The sequence below is a fragment of the Notothenia rossii genome (genome assembly GCF_949606895.1).
Source record: "Notothenia rossii genome assembly, chromosome: 9".
In the NCBI taxonomy this organism is placed as follows: Eukaryota; Metazoa; Chordata; class Actinopteri; order Perciformes; family Nototheniidae; genus Notothenia; species Notothenia rossii.
In genome coordinates, this window is record NC_136907.1 from 78,179,928 (window position 1) to 78,198,998 (window position 19,071).

General features: G+C 39.9%; 1 protein-coding gene across 1 annotated transcript in view; it reads left to right on the forward strand.

Annotated features, from left to right (window-relative positions):
* Positions 1-283: 283 nt before the first annotated feature.
* The window catches only part of LOC307019968 (E3 ubiquitin/ISG15 ligase TRIM25-like), a gene marked incomplete at its 5' end in the record, with an annotated part of 37,385 nt that continues 18,597 nt past the window's right edge, over positions 284-19,071 (forward strand). The window contains 7 exons of the mRNA XM_079651064.1: positions 284-295; positions 722-937; positions 1,045-2,075; positions 2,162-2,365; positions 8,679-8,695; positions 9,162-9,272; positions 13,343-13,468. Of these exons, the coding sequence (XP_079507190.1) occupies positions 284-295; positions 722-937; positions 1,045-2,075; positions 2,162-2,365; positions 8,679-8,695; positions 9,162-9,272; positions 13,343-13,468 (1,717 nt within the window). The remainder of the gene's footprint in view (positions 296-721; positions 938-1,044; positions 2,076-2,161; positions 2,366-8,678; positions 8,696-9,161; positions 9,273-13,342; positions 13,469-19,071) is intronic.

A 19,071-nucleotide genomic window follows, 5' to 3' on the forward strand; every position in this document is an offset into this window, starting at 1 on the left:
AACCTACGTTGAAGCTGAGATTCAAAAGAGAGTTTTTGCCCGGTAGCCTGATGTACAAGCCTTCCTCTTGGTGCAACATAACAAAAAGGGCACATATATGTCACTTCATGCACGTATTAAACAAAATCCCAAGCTTAAGCATTTCAGGGAGAGTATGACCAACCCTTGGCTTGGTTTTTCCAACATTACTTCAACCCGGGGGATTCCTGCTGTGACTCAGCACTTCCCAAAAAAGCATACCATTGAACAGATCCCCTAGTCTTTGCCCTCCTCTGTTGAGGACATGGACAGACTGGTTGGTTTGCTTCAGTTTTGCACACCATGGGTCTATTGTCTATGGTTGGATGACTGTTGAGCACGATTTAAATACCATTTTCGTTTCATAGATATCTTGTCAGGGCCTGGTTCTGATTCAAGCCAAACCAACCATGATCCCAATCTATCTAACATACGCCCTGAATATTTCCATGTCACGTACACACCTGATTGTCCACATACTATGAACAAAAATTCCAAGTTCTCGTATTAACCTGGCATTGGGACAACTATTCCATAACACGTAAATTAACAACTTTTACGAGAAAGGCGAACACCCTTCCGGTTTGAAGCCACTCCTCTTTCAGGAATGATGCCCTCCCTCTCTAGTGAAGCTATCTAAGTTCTCTTCTTATCATTCAGTCACCACACACCTGCTCTTATCGGAAAGCAACATGGCACATAGGGGATCCATCTTGATCGAGCAAATGTCTGCTGCTCAATCTGTCTGGATTTGCTGAAGGACCCGGTGACTTTTTCCTGTGGACACAACTATTGCATGGTGTGTATCACGGACCACTTAGATGCTCAGGATGATAGAATGATCTACACCTGTCCTCAGTGCCGGCAGAAATTCATGCAAAGACCTGCCGTGGTAAAAAACAACATGCTGGCGTTTGTGGTCAGAGAGCTGATGAAGATTGAAACCCCAGCTATTCCTCCTCCTCCTCTTCTCCTGATTTTGATGACGATCAAACTGAACATGTGGCGTGTGATTTCTGTGAAGAGAAAGCTATCAAGTCCTGTCTGCAATGCATGGTTTCTTATTGCGTGGAACACCTCCGCCCACACTTTGAAGTAGCCCCCTTACAGAAACACAAGCTAGTGGAAGCGTCCGCACAGCTCCAGGAGAACATCTGCCCTCGTCATCAAGAAGTGATGAAGCTGTTCTGCCGTACGGATCAGCAGTGCATCTGCTATCTCTGTTCGAAAGATACTCACAAAGGCCACAATAAAGTCTCGACTGCAGCAGAAAGGGTGGAGAGGCAGAGAGAGCTTCAGAAGACTCGGCAACACATCCGTAAGACGATCCAGGACAAAGAGCGAGACGCAAAGTGGTTTCAACAGGAGGAAGACACCATTAATCGATGCGCTGAAGCTGCTCTGAGAAACAACGAGAACACCTACAACGAACTGATGCGTATCATTGAGAAAAGTGTCGCAGAAGTGAAGGAGAAGGTTACATCTCGACGGGAAACCGAAGTCAGGTGGTACATAAAGGTTCGGGAGAAGCTGGAGTGGGACGTCGCCGAGCTGAAGAGGAAAGACGGAGAGCTGAAGAAGTTCTCACACACAGAGGATCACACTGGCTTTCTGATCAAGTACTCAACGTTGGCAAGTCTCAGTGAATCCACAGAGCCGCCCCCCGTCAAAGCCCGTTGCATGGGGTACTTCAAGAAAGTTTCAATGGCTCTGTCCGAGGCCAAGGTGAACTTACGTGCGATTGTTGGGGAAGAATACGCAAAGGTCTCCATGACAGTCACTGGGGTTATAACATCAAATACTAAAGAAGGGCCCTTCACCAGAGCCGACTTCTTACACTATGTATGCCAAGTAACTCTGGATCCAAACAAGGCCAACGCACATCTGAAGATATCCGGGAACGACAAAATGGTAACCTTCGTCAGTGATGAACAGAAGTATCCTCTTCATCCGGAGAGGTTTGTTTATAGCTGGCAGCTCCTGAGTAAAGACAGTCTGGACGGTCGTAGTTACTGGGAGGTGGAGTTGAGCGGGACAGCAGCTTTGGTAGCTGTCGCGTACAAAGGGGCTTCACTGAAAGCATGTTTGGGTACAACGACAAGCCTTGGGCGTTGGATTGTTACAAAAACACCTGCACGTTCAGGCATGACAACGCTAGAACTCGCATCCCGGGCATGTGGTCGTCCAGAGTGGGAGTGTACCTGGATCCTGACGCAGGAGTCCTGTCCTTCTACAGCGTCTCTGAAACCAGGACCCTCGTCCACAGAGTCCAGACTAAGTTCACTCAGCCGCTCTACGCCGGACTCTGGCTTTCAGACGGAGTGACTGCCGAGGTGTGTCGGATCAGGTAGACGGGAGGTATTGAAAAGAGAAGATATGGTGTTGATCAAACAGGGATTTGTGACAGCTGTACGATGCTGGAATGCTTTAGGAAGTGTGCGTCTTTATATAAAACAATGTAAGTAAAAGTGCTTGACATAAAATAAGAAGTACTTTATTGATCCCAATGTGGGAAATGCTTGTGTTGCAGCAGCATGAACAGACATGGCATCGTACAATACAAATGTAAATACTAGGAATAAACAAGAAAGTAGAAAATACACATGTTGAATTACAAAAATGTACATTAACAAATATAAAGCAAGCTAGTGTATATACATAAGTATGTGAGGCACGGAATATTAGATATTAAATTGAATATAAATGTAAAAAATGTAACTGTTCATTGAGATCCAATCACTAATTGAAAGTTAAGGAAACGCGGATTTTTGACAGCTGTACGATGCTGGAAAACTTTAAGAAGTGTCAAACAAAACAATGTAAGTAGAAGTGCTTAACACAAACTGTTCATTGAGATCCAATCACTTTGGTTATTTCGGAGATAAATAATGTATATATTGGGAACTTGCTGTTCTTTTTGTTCTGTTCTTTGGTTATAAAAACGTTTTTTCTGCATTTTAACAATTTCTTAAAACCTCAAAGAAGTGGAAGTAAACGGTAAAGGTTTCTATTTTGAAATTACTGAAGTTCAAACCTCTTCAAACAGTGTATTACCTCCTGAAAATGGACATAGTAGTGGTACTTTTTGTTGGTCCTTCATACGTGAATACTTTTCTAGTTAATTCCTTTTTAAAACCAGTTAGATGTACTTATTATATCTGGATTGGAGTTAGAAGCTACATTTAAACCCAGGTAAATATGATTTGAATATTCAATATTGAATACATGGTTCCTCCATATATTTTTATCATTTAAAACTTGAACTCGTTCACCTGACCTGGGTCACATTAGTAGGTATTGAGATTACATATTTGGCGTTGCTCCAATTGAACTCTATCTTCCCTACAAGTGGAACCAAGAGACGTGAATCCAGGAAACTGTTTTAAATGGAGCCACAACAGGAAGCAAGCCATTTTATTTTTAAAGACTTTACGAACTGGCTGAATCCCTGTCTTTAAAGTCTTATTTTAGTGAGCGTGTTTCTATAATTATGCAGATAATGACGGCATTGAATTTGGAACACCTCTCATGTTGAGGCCACTTCCTCGTGTCGGGTTGTGCTTGACTTTTATTGGCAGTGTTCATTGTTTTCAGAATCAGTCACACTTCTGCATAGCTGACAGCAAATCTGTCATTTAAGATTCTTATCTGACAGAAAGGCAACACACTGCTGCTGATTTCTGTTTGACATGTTCTGCATGCCATCCCAAACATGTTGCTGCAGCTTGCATCAGATAATGCCAGTAATAACGGGCAATTTGTCCGACTGAAAGCACCTCACTAGAAACGAACAATGCACAATCTGTCAAACTTAAAGCAACCATACAGGATTAAACCCATCCCATTATAATCATTAAGTAATTTGAATTTTTTTTACATTTTGTGGAATTTCTCTAATTATGTAGATCTCAAATCTGATTATTCTGTATTTTTACCGCCTAAAAAAATGAAATATTTTATTACTTTTTTGTAAATATTTAACTTTTATAAAGAGCTGAATATACAATTGAATATACTGTGCTGTATATATATATTTTATATTTACACTATGTTTTAATGTCATTTTCTTTTCTCTTTTGAATAGATATTATTTTAAATATTCAATCAATCAATCAATGTTTATTTATATCGCCCAATATCACAAATGTTACATTTGTCTCAGTGGACTTCACAGTTTGTACAGAATATCAGTATGACAATACGACACCCTCTGTCCTTAGACCCTCTGTCCTTAGACCCTCACATCGTACAAGGAAACACTTCCAGAGAAAACCCACAGTTTAAAGGGGAACATGGGAGAAACCTCAGGGAGAGCAACAGAGGAGGGATCCCTCTCCCAGGACGGACATACGTGCAATAGATGCCGTGTGTAAATATTTTGTTGTATATATTATTTTGTATGGAGTGTTTTTTAATATATTTATTTCCATGGTGGTAAGTTTTAAAAAAAATATGTGAGTAAAATCAGGTTGAAGTAAAACATGCTTTAGTTTCGTGAAAAATCTGGATACTGTGTGTCTTGTGTTACCCTTTAGGGTTGTTAAGACACTTTTGGTTTTAGTGTGTTATACTTCATCAGGTCTTTATTGGATTTAGTTTCTTTCTACCTGCAGTAGAATAAACGAGTCCTGCATTGATTTTCTTTAAGGTTTCAGTGTGTGTGCGACTGGTTGAAATCCTGTTTAAGTGTTTGTTGTAAGGAGTGTCAGACCGATGGAGAAAAACTGGAAAATGAACATCAATCAATCAATCAATCAATCAATCAATCAATCAATGTTTATTTATATAGCCTAATATCACAAATGTTACATTTGTCTCAGTGGACTTCACAGTTTGTACAGAATATCAGTATGACAATACGACACCCTCTGTCCTTAGACCCTCACATCGTACAAGGAAAAACTTCCAGAGAAAACCCACAGTTTTAAATGGAAAAATGGGAGAAACCTCAGGGAGAGCAACAGAGGAGGGATCCCTCTCCCAGGACGGACAGACGTGCAATAGATGCCGTGTATAAATTGAAAAGATAATACATTTGCAACATAGGTAGTCCAAATGTTAAGAAATGCGTGTGTGTATAATAAGAAGATGAATCCACGAGGATATCCATCCAGGACTTATGATCCAGGACCACAGCCACGACTCAAGATCCAGGACTCGCAATCCATGACACAGGACCGCAGGATCATCCATGACTCCGGATCCCGGCGTATATAGACACCAAAAAGAAAGAAATTTGGGGAAGCTGGGTTAATCGGAACATGAGAGTACACAGGTATAGACAGAGAGAAGGAAGAAGTAAGATGTCCCCTGACAAACTAAGCCTATATCAGCAAAACTAGGGGCTGAATCTAATCAGCCCTAACTATAAGCTTTATCAAAAAGGAAGGTCTTAAGCGCACTCTTAAAAACGGATAGGGTGTCTGCCGCCCGAACACAAACTGGAAGCTGATTCCACAAAAGTGGAGCTTGATAAGAAAAGGCTCTGGCTCCCATTGTACTTTTAGAGACTCTAGGAACAACCAACAACCCTGCATTCTTGGAATGCAATGCCCTAGTAGGACAATAGGGTATAATGAGTTCTTTAAGGTAAGATGGCGCCTGCCCATTAAGGGCTTTGTAGGCGAGAAGAAGAATTTTAAATGCTATCCTGTGTTCTATAGGGAGCCAGTGTAAGGCAGCCAGAACAGGAGTAATGTGGTCCCTTTTCCTAACTCTGGTTAGTACACGAGCTGCAGCATTTTGAATCAGCTGAAGCGACTTGACTGACTTCTTGGTACACCCTGATAATAAGGAGTTACAATAATCCAGCCTTGAAGTAACAAATGCATGGACTAGTTTCTCTGCATCGTTTTGAGGCAAGATATGCCTGATTTTTGCAATGTTACGTAGATGGAAGTAGGCGGTCCTTGAAATTGATTTTATGTGGGTGTTAAAGGATAAATCCTGATCAAATATAACACCAAGATTCCTTACAGTCTCACTGGAGGCCAAATTAATGCCATCCATAGTTAGTATATCTTTAGATAATTTGTTTCGTAGATTCTTCGGGCCAAGTACAATAACTTCAGTTTTGGTCGTGTTTAACATCAAAAAATGTAAGGTCATCCACGTTTTTAAGTCCTTGAGGCAGTCTTGAATTTTATTTAGATGATTAATTTCATCAGGTTTGATTGATAAATATAGTTGAGTATCATCCGCATAACAATGAAAGTTTACAGAATGATTCCTTATAATATTGCCTAACGGAAGCATATATAGGGTGAACAAAATAGGTCCAAGCACTGAGCCCTGTGGCACTCCATGGCTAACTTTGGTTTGCATGGAAGATTCATCGTTGACACGTACAAACTGAGAGCGTTCAGATAGATAGGACCTAAACCAGCCTAAAGCAGTTCCCTGTATGCCAACTAAGTGCTCTAGTCTTTGCAATAGGATATCATGGTCGATAGTATCAAATGCAGCACTAAGATCGAGCAAGACAAGAATAGAGACAAGTTTTTACATGTCATTAAGTGGATGATTTATGAATTGAACGTCAGTTTCCTGCATCAGTTTTTGTGGTAAAAACCTCATCTGTGTGACAAATAATACAAAATACCTGCAAGTATGAGTCGAGTGTGTTCGTATGAAGGGTTCATCAAAATCAGAATAACACATATTAATAAGTTATCTCACGGGGAAATTAGTTTGTTAATAATAAATAAATACAATTACAAATATTTATTTTAAAATGAGAAGTCAAGTTAAAATTATGTAATGCAAGTGTGCAATAAATATACAAATACATTGAATACATTATTTCTATAAACATACAAAGATCATAACAAATAGGTGAAAATGTGGAATAAAGAATAACAAAATTAAATGTGATTTAATATCACATTAACATAAGAAGTTAAAGTAAAAATGTGCACATTGTACATTAATTAACAACATTACATATGTAAACAATTGTGTACATTAGAAGATATGCGGTGGTGTGTTAGTATTAATAAATATATTAATGCAAAAATGTTTTAACGGGTACCAAGCAATGTTCACCGTGATACCGTAGCATGCTATTTATTAACTAGCAATGATACAATGTTTTGGACGGATTGAAACTTTGAACTGATGATGCAGCCTCATAAAATGTCAGAAGATAACCACATTTATTAGGATTAATCTTCTTGGAACCGTGAATCTCTTTACCAAATGTTGTGCCAATCCATCCTGTCGATGCGGACATGTTTCAAAGGAAAAGTAAAAACGTTGGCCTTCTGGTGAAACTTTAGAAGAACTCAGAGAAACTTGGAAATCAGTCAGATTTGTCTTCTGGGCATTATTGATATCTGCATTCTGCACCAAATTTCACAGCCATCTATCAAAGAGTAATAATAATAATAATTAATTATATTTAGAGGCGCCTTTCAAAGCACCCAAGGACACCTTACAATTAATAAAATATTTGAAGGAAAGGTTTAAGAAAGTACAAAAGGACTGTAACAGGGAACATGTAGGGAAACAGGGGACATGTAGTAATGGAGATAATCCAATCATGACTAAAGTGGAAGACCGACAAACGGACTTTATTGTCCCTAAACATGTCAAAGTTGATTAATAGACTCAACTGATTTTTGACTGGTGAATAAATGAGTACAACATGAAGCGTCTGCAGGCAAAATAAGAGTAAGAATAAAGGATTGAGACAAAGATATTTCTACAGAGGAAGCGGAGTGGTTCTGGTGTTGGGGAATCCATCCCTCCATCCAGACTCCCCGGAGGAAACATCTGAGCGAGGAATTTCCCAGAGCTGCCGTTAACTGCCGCTCTTTGTACGCTCGAATAATCAACTTCCCGCTTCTCTGAGAGCCGTAATGAAGACAGATGAAGGGGGGGGGGGGGGGGGGTGGAGGCTCATAGATCAGCCGCTGTGTAGCTGTCAGTTACCATCATCAGACGTATCGATCGTGTGTGTGTGCGGCTGTACGAGTGTGTGGTTCTGCTAGTGTGCTGTATTTCCCATGGCAGGTTTGAGTCATCTTGTATTATTCAAGATATGAATATTTATTTATGGATATATGTTTTATCAATTGTATGTTTTAGCTTATAGCTTATATATATATTTTTTTCTTTGTTATTGATTGTGTTCAATGTTTAGAGTTCAGTGCTTAAGTTTATTGAATAGGTTTTATTTAAACAGTCAACACACTAATCTGTAAAAATCCTATTGGAATCAGTTTCATAGCTGTCTTAAGTACCTACCATGTTCATTGCAATGTGGTCAAATCATTTGTTTTGTTTTCAATATAAAATTAATTCGCTTAAAAATGTGTGTGAATATTTATGTCTGATTTCTGCTGAGTCATGCTTTTTTGGGTGCTTTAAAACTGCTTCCAACATCCTCCAGACCATTTTATGATTGATTTGGGCTAATTGGCACCATTCAACGTCCGCCCAATCATCAATGATCAGTTCCTGTGTGCAGTGTTTCCATAGATGTCCAAACTACTATCACTGCATCATATGACCCTGGTCTTCTTTAGTAATAGTGTTTATGTGCATCACCTCTGTGTGTTCAGAAACTAAGGACTACACATTTAGCAGGAAATTGTTTCTATCAGGCCTGAAAGGTTTTTGAAAGCTTCTTAATAACGTCCCTGAGCTCTGAGTCACAGCCTCGGCGGCAGCGGAGGTAAGACGTCTAAATCAGAAACCAAACTGCAATAAATAACCTCCTGTTGTTTCTAGAACAGCTGCAGCTTTATTCTCCAAATGTAGCTTTCTCACTGGGAGAGGCTTCTATCATGGATCAATGATTTATTTACAAATACATGCGAAAAAGCAACGGTACAGAAGCATACAGAAAAAACACAAGAAATATACGAAGATGCTAACGTTGTTTTTCAGTTCTAATAGATTTTGGATTTGGAGATGTACTGTATACCTACTCTGGACTCGCACTTGGTCTTTGACTTTTATACGTATATATTTGTGATATTGTTTTGTAATTACTCATGCTTGTGTGAACTCTCAGCTGGTTCTCTCCTGTGTTACCATCGTATTCCTGTTGCTGCTTTAACACCTGAAGGTTTCTAAAGGTTTATCTTATCTCACCTTAAAGGAAGATTATGTGTTAAATCTGCCCCTCTTTGTCTCAGGGATGGACCCCCCGCTGGGCCAGGAGAGGAGAGGTCCGGTCACCCCCTCCTCGTCCTCACGGTACCACCGCCGGCGCTCCTCTGGCTCCAGAGACGAGCGGTACCGATCAGGTGAGGAACAGATTCACCTTGACCCTCCATCAGTGGGACGATGTGTCTCTTTTTATTGCGTCTGAATGCCCATTGGTCGTCTATCAACTCTCTATGTATACAGGGAACAGTCAATGAGGCTCGTTACTCCCCTCAGTAGCATTATGGGTTATATATGATAAGTCAAGCTTAAAGTGGTACCGTGTTTTTAAAATGTTAGTTCTTCCAAATACAGGTAAGGATGTCATTATCATTGTGAGGTCTTGCCTGCGTATCAACAAGGAAGCCTGATTTTCTTAAACATATTTCTTGCTGGTCGACTCCAATGGTTACGACAAATATAGTTTGTATAGAAGTCTATGTGAAAATGACCCAACACATACTTTGTGTGACGCATCAGAGGGATGTAGCCCGGCTGATACTATCTTAAATATCTTGACGTTATCGGATAAAGATATAGAGCTCCTGCGGATGATGTCACATATGCTGGTCACGTGACGAGAAACGAAGGGGGCAGCCATTTTGGCAGTAATCGCGTCAGTAAATTCATTGGCAGGCACTGGCAGACTGTCGAGGATGGTGGATAACTGCTGTGCACCAGGTTGCACAAATAGGCGTGGGAAGAAGAAAGGTGTATCTTATTATCGCATTCCAAAAGACGCGGAGAGGAGGGAAAAGTGGATCGCAGCGATTAAAAGAGCCAGGAGCCGTCTGAACAAGACTGAAAGATGGGACCCCCCGGCCGTTTGCTTTCGCTTATGCAGTGATCACTTCATATCAGGTGGGTGAAGGAATACAGTACAATGCTACAAAAAGTTTTCAAAAAGCAAAAATACAAACTAGTTTCAGACGCACTGCAGTAGCTATCCAAGCTAATAAACAAACATGCTAACGTGACACTGCCGTAGCTAGACAAGCTAATAAACAAACAATGCTAACGTGACACTGCCTATCAAACTGGAATAATTTAATACTTACCCTTGCAGTGATGATGCCGAAGTTTTTGGATGTAAGACTCCACAGTTGAATGTTGTTTACGAAGCCGTACTGACACCATTTGTAAGCCTCCAAGCTTTTGTAAGCTCTGAGGGAGTCTCCTGAGTACACTGATGGAAAGCTTACAAGATAGCTGTGTATGTCCGCGTAGCGCAAGTCGGGTACATCGTCTTCAGAGCAGGAGGTTATGCTCTTGAAAAGCACACCGGGTGCATTATATGGGTCGCTTATATTTAATCTTTCTAATTTTGTACTATAAAGCCGAATTTCACTTGAATTAAAATGAGATGTATACTCGCACGGTAGGAAAACGCTGGCGCCGGTCGTCATGTTTACTGCCAAAATGGTGGCTGATAACCAAAAGTCACGTGACCGCAGGAGCTCTATATAAATATATATATTTCTCTGAGTTCACACGTTGGAAGATCCCCATGTTACATCTGTCTTATCCAGTGACGTGCGGTGAGGTTCATGGCTGGTGAATCAGAGTCAGATTTACAAATATTATATTTTGACCTTAATCAAAATATTCGGTTATTTTCAAAAGCTTTTTTAGTCTGATGCTTCGATTCATTTTAAACAGACCGTTCAACAAAAGGATACCCAACATCTAAATATTGGATTGTTCTCTCTTAGTAAGATCGCATTTTCATTACAATAGTGGTCTTACCTTGACTTGAAGATGAAGTCCATGCTCTCCTTCTGGACAACAATCTCTATTAGTTTTTTGTAAAAGTCCTCCTTATCTTCCTGTAGTTTCAAAAGTCTAGCTTGTTGTTCGTGTCTACCGTCTCTGCTTAGAATAACAGTAGCAACAAGAACCTGTGGGCTCACGTGCGCCCCCCTCAGTGCGGCAGAGGTTATGGCTGCCTCCCCTGGTGCTTTTTTCATTGCCATTATATGATGAGACCAGCGAGTCTAAATATCATATATACGTGAAATAAGTTATTCAGAGACTATGGATGGCGAGGATACATTTAATAAAGGGATCTACAAACATTACATTGGTGACATACAGTGAGATGGTAACAGGCATGAGCTTAGTGCCCGCGCTCCAGCCAGTTACTGTGGGGTTACGAGAGGCAGAGCTCGTCCCTGCCTCGCTTCTCATCGCTACCCGTAGTTGTAGCGGAGCTCGACAAATTTGCTGATTTTAACTTTAAAAAGCGATTGGAATCATACATAAATCACACTTACACCATAGATCAGTGGAGACATTTTATTATTATTACTATTTAGTTTTTATTTAGTTGTTTTTCCGTTACATTGGAGTATGACAGGTGAGGCTCCAACTGCACATCGCTGGTCTTATATTTATCCAATTGTGCATTGGTTCAGAGAGGTTTATTTGAGGTTTGTTTGGAAACTTTAGACAAGGGAACACATGTACACTTAACCTCGATCCACTCATTCATCCTGATCATCACACAGTGACATTATCTGCTGAATAAATCCAGAGTTCGGCAGAAATCTGTGGAAAAAGCTTTTCGACAAATCTGTCAACATGCATTGTTTGCTTTTGTTCCATCTGGTGTCCAGTAAAGATTGATATGGGATTAACTGAGGATTTAAACCTCTCTTCAGTGGCATCTCATGCTCAAGCCATCTGTAGGAATGTGCAGTGGTGACGTTCGGGGGTTTAGAAGCAAAGAGAGGCAGTTCTCTAACAAGAAAACAGACAGGAGTTCCTGGATCAGCGGGAAAACCTGATTCGACCTGAGAGTTTGTTTAGACAGGATTTAAATCCATAAAAAAAGCTTTTAACCCATTAAGTTGGAAAAGAAAAGCTGTGTGAGCACCTTTCAAACGTCACACACACTTACTTTTACACCCTTTTCCGTCACACTCGGTCAACCACAAGACAATAAACGTGCACTTGAGATTTAAATCACCTCCGTTCCCCGCGCACGAGTTAAACAAACGTACATGTGTGAGCTCCATTCATCCGACACATGTCTGACTGATGTCATTGTGTGTGTGTGTGTGTGTGTGTGTGTGTGTGTGTGTGTGTGTGTGTGTGTGTGTGTGTGTGTGTGTGTGTGTGTGTGTGTGTGTGTGTGTGTGTGTGTGTGTGTGTGTGTGTGTGTGTGTGTGTGTGTGTGTGTGTGTGTGTGTGTGTGTGTGTGTGTGTGTGTGTGTGACAGCGATGGACACTGTTCAAACGAAACCAGCTGTGGCTACACGGCGGCGTTTTATCTCGCTCTTAGAAACACTCATTTACAGAAACGTCTGCTTCACTCCCCGAACTCGATCCATTGTGGAAAAACCACAAGGCCTCTTGGGAGCCGCTGTCTTAGACTCTGTGTGCGAGGACTGAACGTAGATAAATGGGAACACGGTGCTCATTGTGTGGAGAACACTGCAGCACAAACACAGCCGATGGTCTCGCTGCTGCTCCTCTACTTTCACTGGAAGCACTCTCTGTTATTTAACACTCTCTCTCTGTTTACACTGAAACTAATCGGCTTATTTCTTTTTGTATTGGTTAGTAAGTAGCACTCAGATCGTTCATTCAAGTAAAAGTACTTCATTTCAAACACAATTCCCGCAAATGTCTCAATTCTGCTGAAGTATACATCTTTCATTGGCTAAATAAAGCTCATATGTTGGATACCCATGCCTGAAATTAATCGGCTTATTTCCGTTATCGGTTAGTAGCACTCAGATCGTTAACCCAAGGGAAAGTACTTCAAAATTCCCTTCAAATTGCTAAATTCTGCTAAAGTACGAAGGTTTTAATGGCTAAATAAACTGAAACAATGATGACAGAAAGATGTCACCTTTGACTTATTTATAAATGTTACTTTATGACATTGTTAGATATGTATTTGTTCTCTAATCCAGGCTTTGAAACCATCTAAGAAGTGTAAAGGGTAACGATTTATGGACATCTAAATATGTCTTGTAAAGTCTACAAGACACCGTTTTAATCTGCAATAATGCGTTCTCAATCTGTCATTTGATTCGTCTGAATTGTGTTTTCCCAGATAAATATATACTCAAAGGTATTACAATGTATAGTATGAATTAAATAGGATAACCTGAAATAGGGAAGTACCTCAGAGATGTCATTAAGTATATACTTGTGTCTCCAGATGTCCACACAGAGGCGGTGCAGGCGGCCCTCGCCAAACACAAAGAGAGGAAGTTGGCGGTGCCGATGCCTTCCAAGAGGCGGTCACTGGTGGTCCAGACCTCCATGGACGCCTACACGCCACCAGGTACGGAAACATACAAACATCTGTTCTCTAGGGCTGTAGAAACGTAGTCCACTAACACTCATGGTTCTCAGGAGGTAGAGCGGTCGATTTGAAGGTCGTTGGTTCGGTTCCCGGCTCCTGCAGTCAACATGTCATGTGTCCTTGTGCAAGAGGCTGAATCCAAAATATCCAGGGCGTAACGACTGGAAAAAGGCTGTATACATATTTCCCATTGAGTCCATTTACCATATGACTTTGGAGAATACTGGATGGTTTCATTTCATCAACAATCGTGCAAAAAGGACCTCTTTGATTTACCAGAGATGTGCTCTTAAGTTTCTTGGGAATAATTCATGAATTGTCTTTTTGTCGTGAAACAATGATTTCTAACCAGGAGATGATTGCTAACCCTCTCTGATATAAAAGGTCACATTACAACGTGTAGTTGGAGGTGTTTCCAGGACTTACATTTCCTTTCTGCTCTGATTTATGGATCAGTTTGAGGACCTTTTTATCCGACCATTGATTGCTCTTTTGCATGGATGTATTTGTTCGATCGCTGACATATACGCAGGTGGAAACAACCCCTAAACCCCCCTTATTTCCACATCTGTATCTCTCGTGTTGAGGGAGTTAATGTCACTCAGCAGTCACATCTTTTGTCCCTGCTGAAACCTGAAGTAACCATCTCTCCTCTGTAAATGTGCACACCGACGGTGTCGCTGATCCGATGTGTCTTTATGGAGCTGGTGTGGTTTAACGAGGGCGTTAATGAGGCCGTTATTCCTCCGGCTGCAGGACCGAGTGTCACTGAACTAATCACGAGTTAGACTAATGGCTCAAAGAGGAATCTACTGCAGCTAAATATTAACTACGAGGGCAGGTTATTGGATCAATGTGGGCAACTAATGCTCGGACTATTTTCTCATGAGTGATTCTACATGTCCAGGGTCTGTCTCTTATCCTTATTTGCCCTTCCTTTATCTCACTTGAATGCCCTTTCTTTATGTCTCTGTACTTCCATAATACTACTTCTTTAGTATCAAGTAGTGTAACACTCAAGAAATCAAATAAACACAAGAGTTTTTATCACGATATGGAAGAGCAAACACTCAAAGTAAGAAGTAAATTAAAAGTTCTAACAGATTTGGTAATAACGGCGAGGTAAAATCTAATGTAAAAATATGTTAAACCAAATGGCACTACTTTGGAGGCCATTAAATCCCCCCAAAAATACAAAACTAACATTGTGTTTTTTGTATTTTCTCTCAAATAAAAGCCCAGTAGTACGGTGGCCTACAGGTACAAACGCATTAGGGTTCAAGGGTCTTTATTGTCAAACTAACATAGCTACAGAGTAATTATGTCGTGGAAGCAGACAATATTAAAATATACTATGTAGCGGCCAAAATCATATAAAAATAAAACTGATAATTAACTTAAAATAATACAGCCGCTGAAGCACTAGTTAGCAGATCTTACGCAGGGCAATGATCCAGGTCCAGACAAGATTCTCCGTTGTGCAGTTTATTCCTATAACAAAGTACAACGAACAGGTTTCCTATATCTCTTTCCTTAAGCCTTTCCTTAAGCCTTTCCTATGGCTTTCCTTTTGCTGGCTTGAAACACCCTGGTAAAAAAAACGTTTGCCTCCTAGTGCTCTGGCTCCCACTTCCACCTATCACCAATATATACAATTACACCAGGTGCTCTAATCGCCCAGTGCCCAAAACATGCCTTCAAAATAAAAGCATAGAAACTACTTTAACTTATGAAGCTAACTAAGAATACATAAAAATAAATGATAATATATTATCAATATATATAGCTCCAACATATTAAAAGTAATACAAAAAGAAAAAAAAGTGAGAAAAAAAAAAGTGGAATAGTGCAATACGAGTCTATATAGAAGTTATTGGAATGATATATGAGATAATAGATAAATAATTACTAAGTAGCAGATGAGTGTTATGAAATTGTTTCAGTTGTTCAACAGTCTTATTGTCTGCGGGATGAAGCTGCCGAAAACACTTCACACAAGAACAGATGCAAATATAAAAAACACAAATGTACCAAAGTCCCTTAACGTCACCAACCGGTCCCAGCTGTGTGCGTCACTATTTAAAGTCCCCTGGTTTCCATTGAGCTTCTTGCAGCGCTTTGTTGCTGAAGATGTTTCTTCATTTGAATGTGTTTTCATTTGTGTTTTTATATCAGCGTGTTTCTACTAATTGAAGTGTTGTGTGCCGTTTGCATCTGCCTGCCACCTTAAAGTAGTACCTACTGGAGCCATAAGTCTATTCAAACACACATACTGTATATAGACTCATTTTAAAGACTCGGTTATTCCTAAAAAAAACATCTGGTGGGTGTATTCTTTAATCCACCATAGGAACATTGATTTGGGACTAATTTTAGCAGCGGATTAATCCAGATCTGAGTATTTGTGGCAGCACAACGTCAAAACAAACAACAGGATGTGAGTCCGTAATGAAGGAACATGTCACAGTGCAACAGCGATAGATACAAGTGTACGCAATGTTCAACAAGCACTGACATAAATCCTTCATAAATGTACAAACACATTTTCCAGATTACGTGCTTTTCTGAATGTGTTGTTTTTCCACATTTTCCACAAAGCAAGGTAAACAAACTGCAAGGACTCACACACTCACACACTCACACACTCACACATGACATCTTGCAGATTTAAAAAGAGCTCACGTCCTCAGGGAGCAGTTAAAGCAGACACACACACACACACACACACACACACACACACACACACACACACACACACACACACACACACACACACACACACACACACACACACACACACACACACACACACACACACACACACACACACACACACACACACGTCTGCCTGTCTGCCAGTGGGGTTTATCCGAGGACAGCACAGTGGCTTGTTGCTGAGCAGCAGGTCGTTTCGTGCAGAGATGACGAGCAGGGGAGGATTTTTATTGGCTGACGACTGCTGCATTTTCCCAATTTCTCAATAAATATGTTTTAGCTTTATGAAAATATGCTGCTGTGTGTCAGAAAATCCCTCTCTTCTCTCTCTGTGTTTGTCTTTACTTCATGGCAACCCTGGGTAGCCTGGCAGCGTCTTGTTTCTGTCAACATGTTTGTGTGTTGTCACTCTGCAGGGCCTTGCTCCAAGCAAGGCTCTTCATTTGCCAGTTACCCATGTCAGCAAAGCACTATGGGTAGTTTTTACCTTTTCAAAACAGCATCAAGTCCCATGGCATTTTATTTAAAACTGCAAATGTCAGGTGTCAGCATTGTCAACGTTGTTTTAATTTAAGCAAACAATCTTTAATAATGTGCTTTTAAACTTTGCATTTTGCTGTTTTTATGTTTGTATTTGTTTACATATTTTGGGAGTCAAGTTTATCCACATGTGCTTATTATCAGTTTCATATCAGTATGTAGTGTCTCTATTTTAAAGAGTCCTCTCCTGCTGATGTTCAGATGTTTATCAGTATGTATTGTCTCTATTTTAAAGAGTCCTCTCCTGCTGATGTTCAGGTGTATATCAGTATGTAGTGTCTCTACTTTAAAGAGTCTTCTCCTGCTGATGTTCAGGTGTATATTAGTATGTAGTGTCTCTACTTTAAAGAGTCCTCTCCTGCTGATGTTCAGGTGTATATCAGTATGTAGTGTCTCTACTTTAAAGAGTCCTCTCCTGCTGATGTTCAGGTGTATATCAGTATGTAGTGTCTCTACTTTAAAGAGTCCTCTCCTGCTGATGTTCAGGTGTATATCAGTATGTAGTGTCTCTACTTTAAAGAGTCCTCTCCTGCTGATGTTCAGGTGTATATCAGTATGTAGTGTCTCTACTTTAAAGAGTCCTCTCCTGCTGATGTTCAGGTGTATATCAGTATGTAGTGTCTCTACTTTAAAGAGTCCTCTCCTGCTGATGTTCAGGTGTATATCAGTATGTAGTGTCTCTACTTTAAAGAGTCCTCTCCTGCTGATGTTCAGGTGTATATCAGTATGTCCCTACTTTAAAGAGTCCTCACATGCTGATGTTCTTTTTTTATTTTCAGACGTAACACAGCATAGTTCTTCCAAAACAAAGTTGAATCCAATGCAGATTTTGTTCTTATCTACCCAATGAAATAGAAATACCTCATCAGTTGTGTTTCATTGTAATGAGTTGTGTGTTTTTGTACACCTAATGAACGTGAGTCTGTTAATCACTATTCATTTTATAATCTCAGCGGTCTTCTGAGCTTTCTTTTTCGTTTGGATGGTTGTTGGACTAATTTACCGCGCTGTGGGAAAAATGCACGTGTGTGTGTGTGTGTGTTTATCTGTTGTTTTGTGGTGTGTGTGTGGGTGGGTGTGGGTGTGTGTGTGTGTGTGGGTGTGTGAGAACTGGGTCAGCTTCTGTTGTTATTCATATAACCACTATTAGTCCCACACTGCTTTGGGCATTATGGAAATCACATGCAAAACATGTGCACACACACACACTCATACACACACATTTGCACACATTCTTTGTAAAACAAACTTTACTCCTCCCCCCCACGGCAACTCTAAACAGATGGAAGCTGAAATATTTCCAGGCTACTGACAAAAGAACCATAACACGGAAACAATTTTTCTGTCTGTCTCTGAATATAGCAAATATATATTCCACTTATTATTGGAGTGGATGTTAAAGGGTCACTGTTTTTAACGGTTTGATTTAGAGGACGCTAACCTGTGATTATTCTCAATGCCAGTTATTTCATTGATTACTTTCTTGATTAAAATGTATATATTTTTTGTCTTTAAATGTCAGAAAATGGCGAAAAAAGGTTGATCCGTGTGTCCAAAAGCCTAACATGATGTACTCAGATGTCAACGAAATGTAATATACTTCTGATAAAGAAGTAAAGAAACCAGAAAATATTCAATTTAAAGAGAGAGAAGTTTGACTTAACCCAGGTTCATATTTGTATTTTGAGCAGAACTGGGAATTCTTTTTCATGTTTTCATGTTCAAAAAGGTCTGTTGTGATTTGTCAACTGCTTAGAGATGTCCCTTAGCCTATCACGTACAATGTTTTTGAGCGCTAGCCAAATTGTGTTTATTTTTTGATGATAATATCAGCAATCTTAAAATAATTTGCATTCCCTATGATGTTGTAAATAATCTCGCAATTGCAATATCCATCAAAAATAAATATCGTGCAGCCCTAGTCCACCATTTCTACTTCTGTCATTGTAATAATAATACATTTAATTTATATAGCACACTTTAAAAACAACAACATCTCAAGGTGCTTCACAATGCGAGGAGAATATAAAATAAAAAGTTAGCAAGGAATATATTGAATAAAATATGGTAATATAAAAAAGGTTAAGGGTATAAAAGGTTAGAATAAAAGAAAGGACAATCAGTCAAATGTAAATAAATCTCAAAATTATGACTTTTTCTCAAAATCTAAAAATTCTGACTTTTTCTGAATATTTAAAAATGTTAATAATCACTCGTCGTCACCGGCTTGATCTTCAATCTCAGGATGCATGTATCTGTGATCCTCTCCAGAATGGAAGGAGTCATCACATACAGAGCATCAACTAGTTCCTGAACAGTGTCCTTCA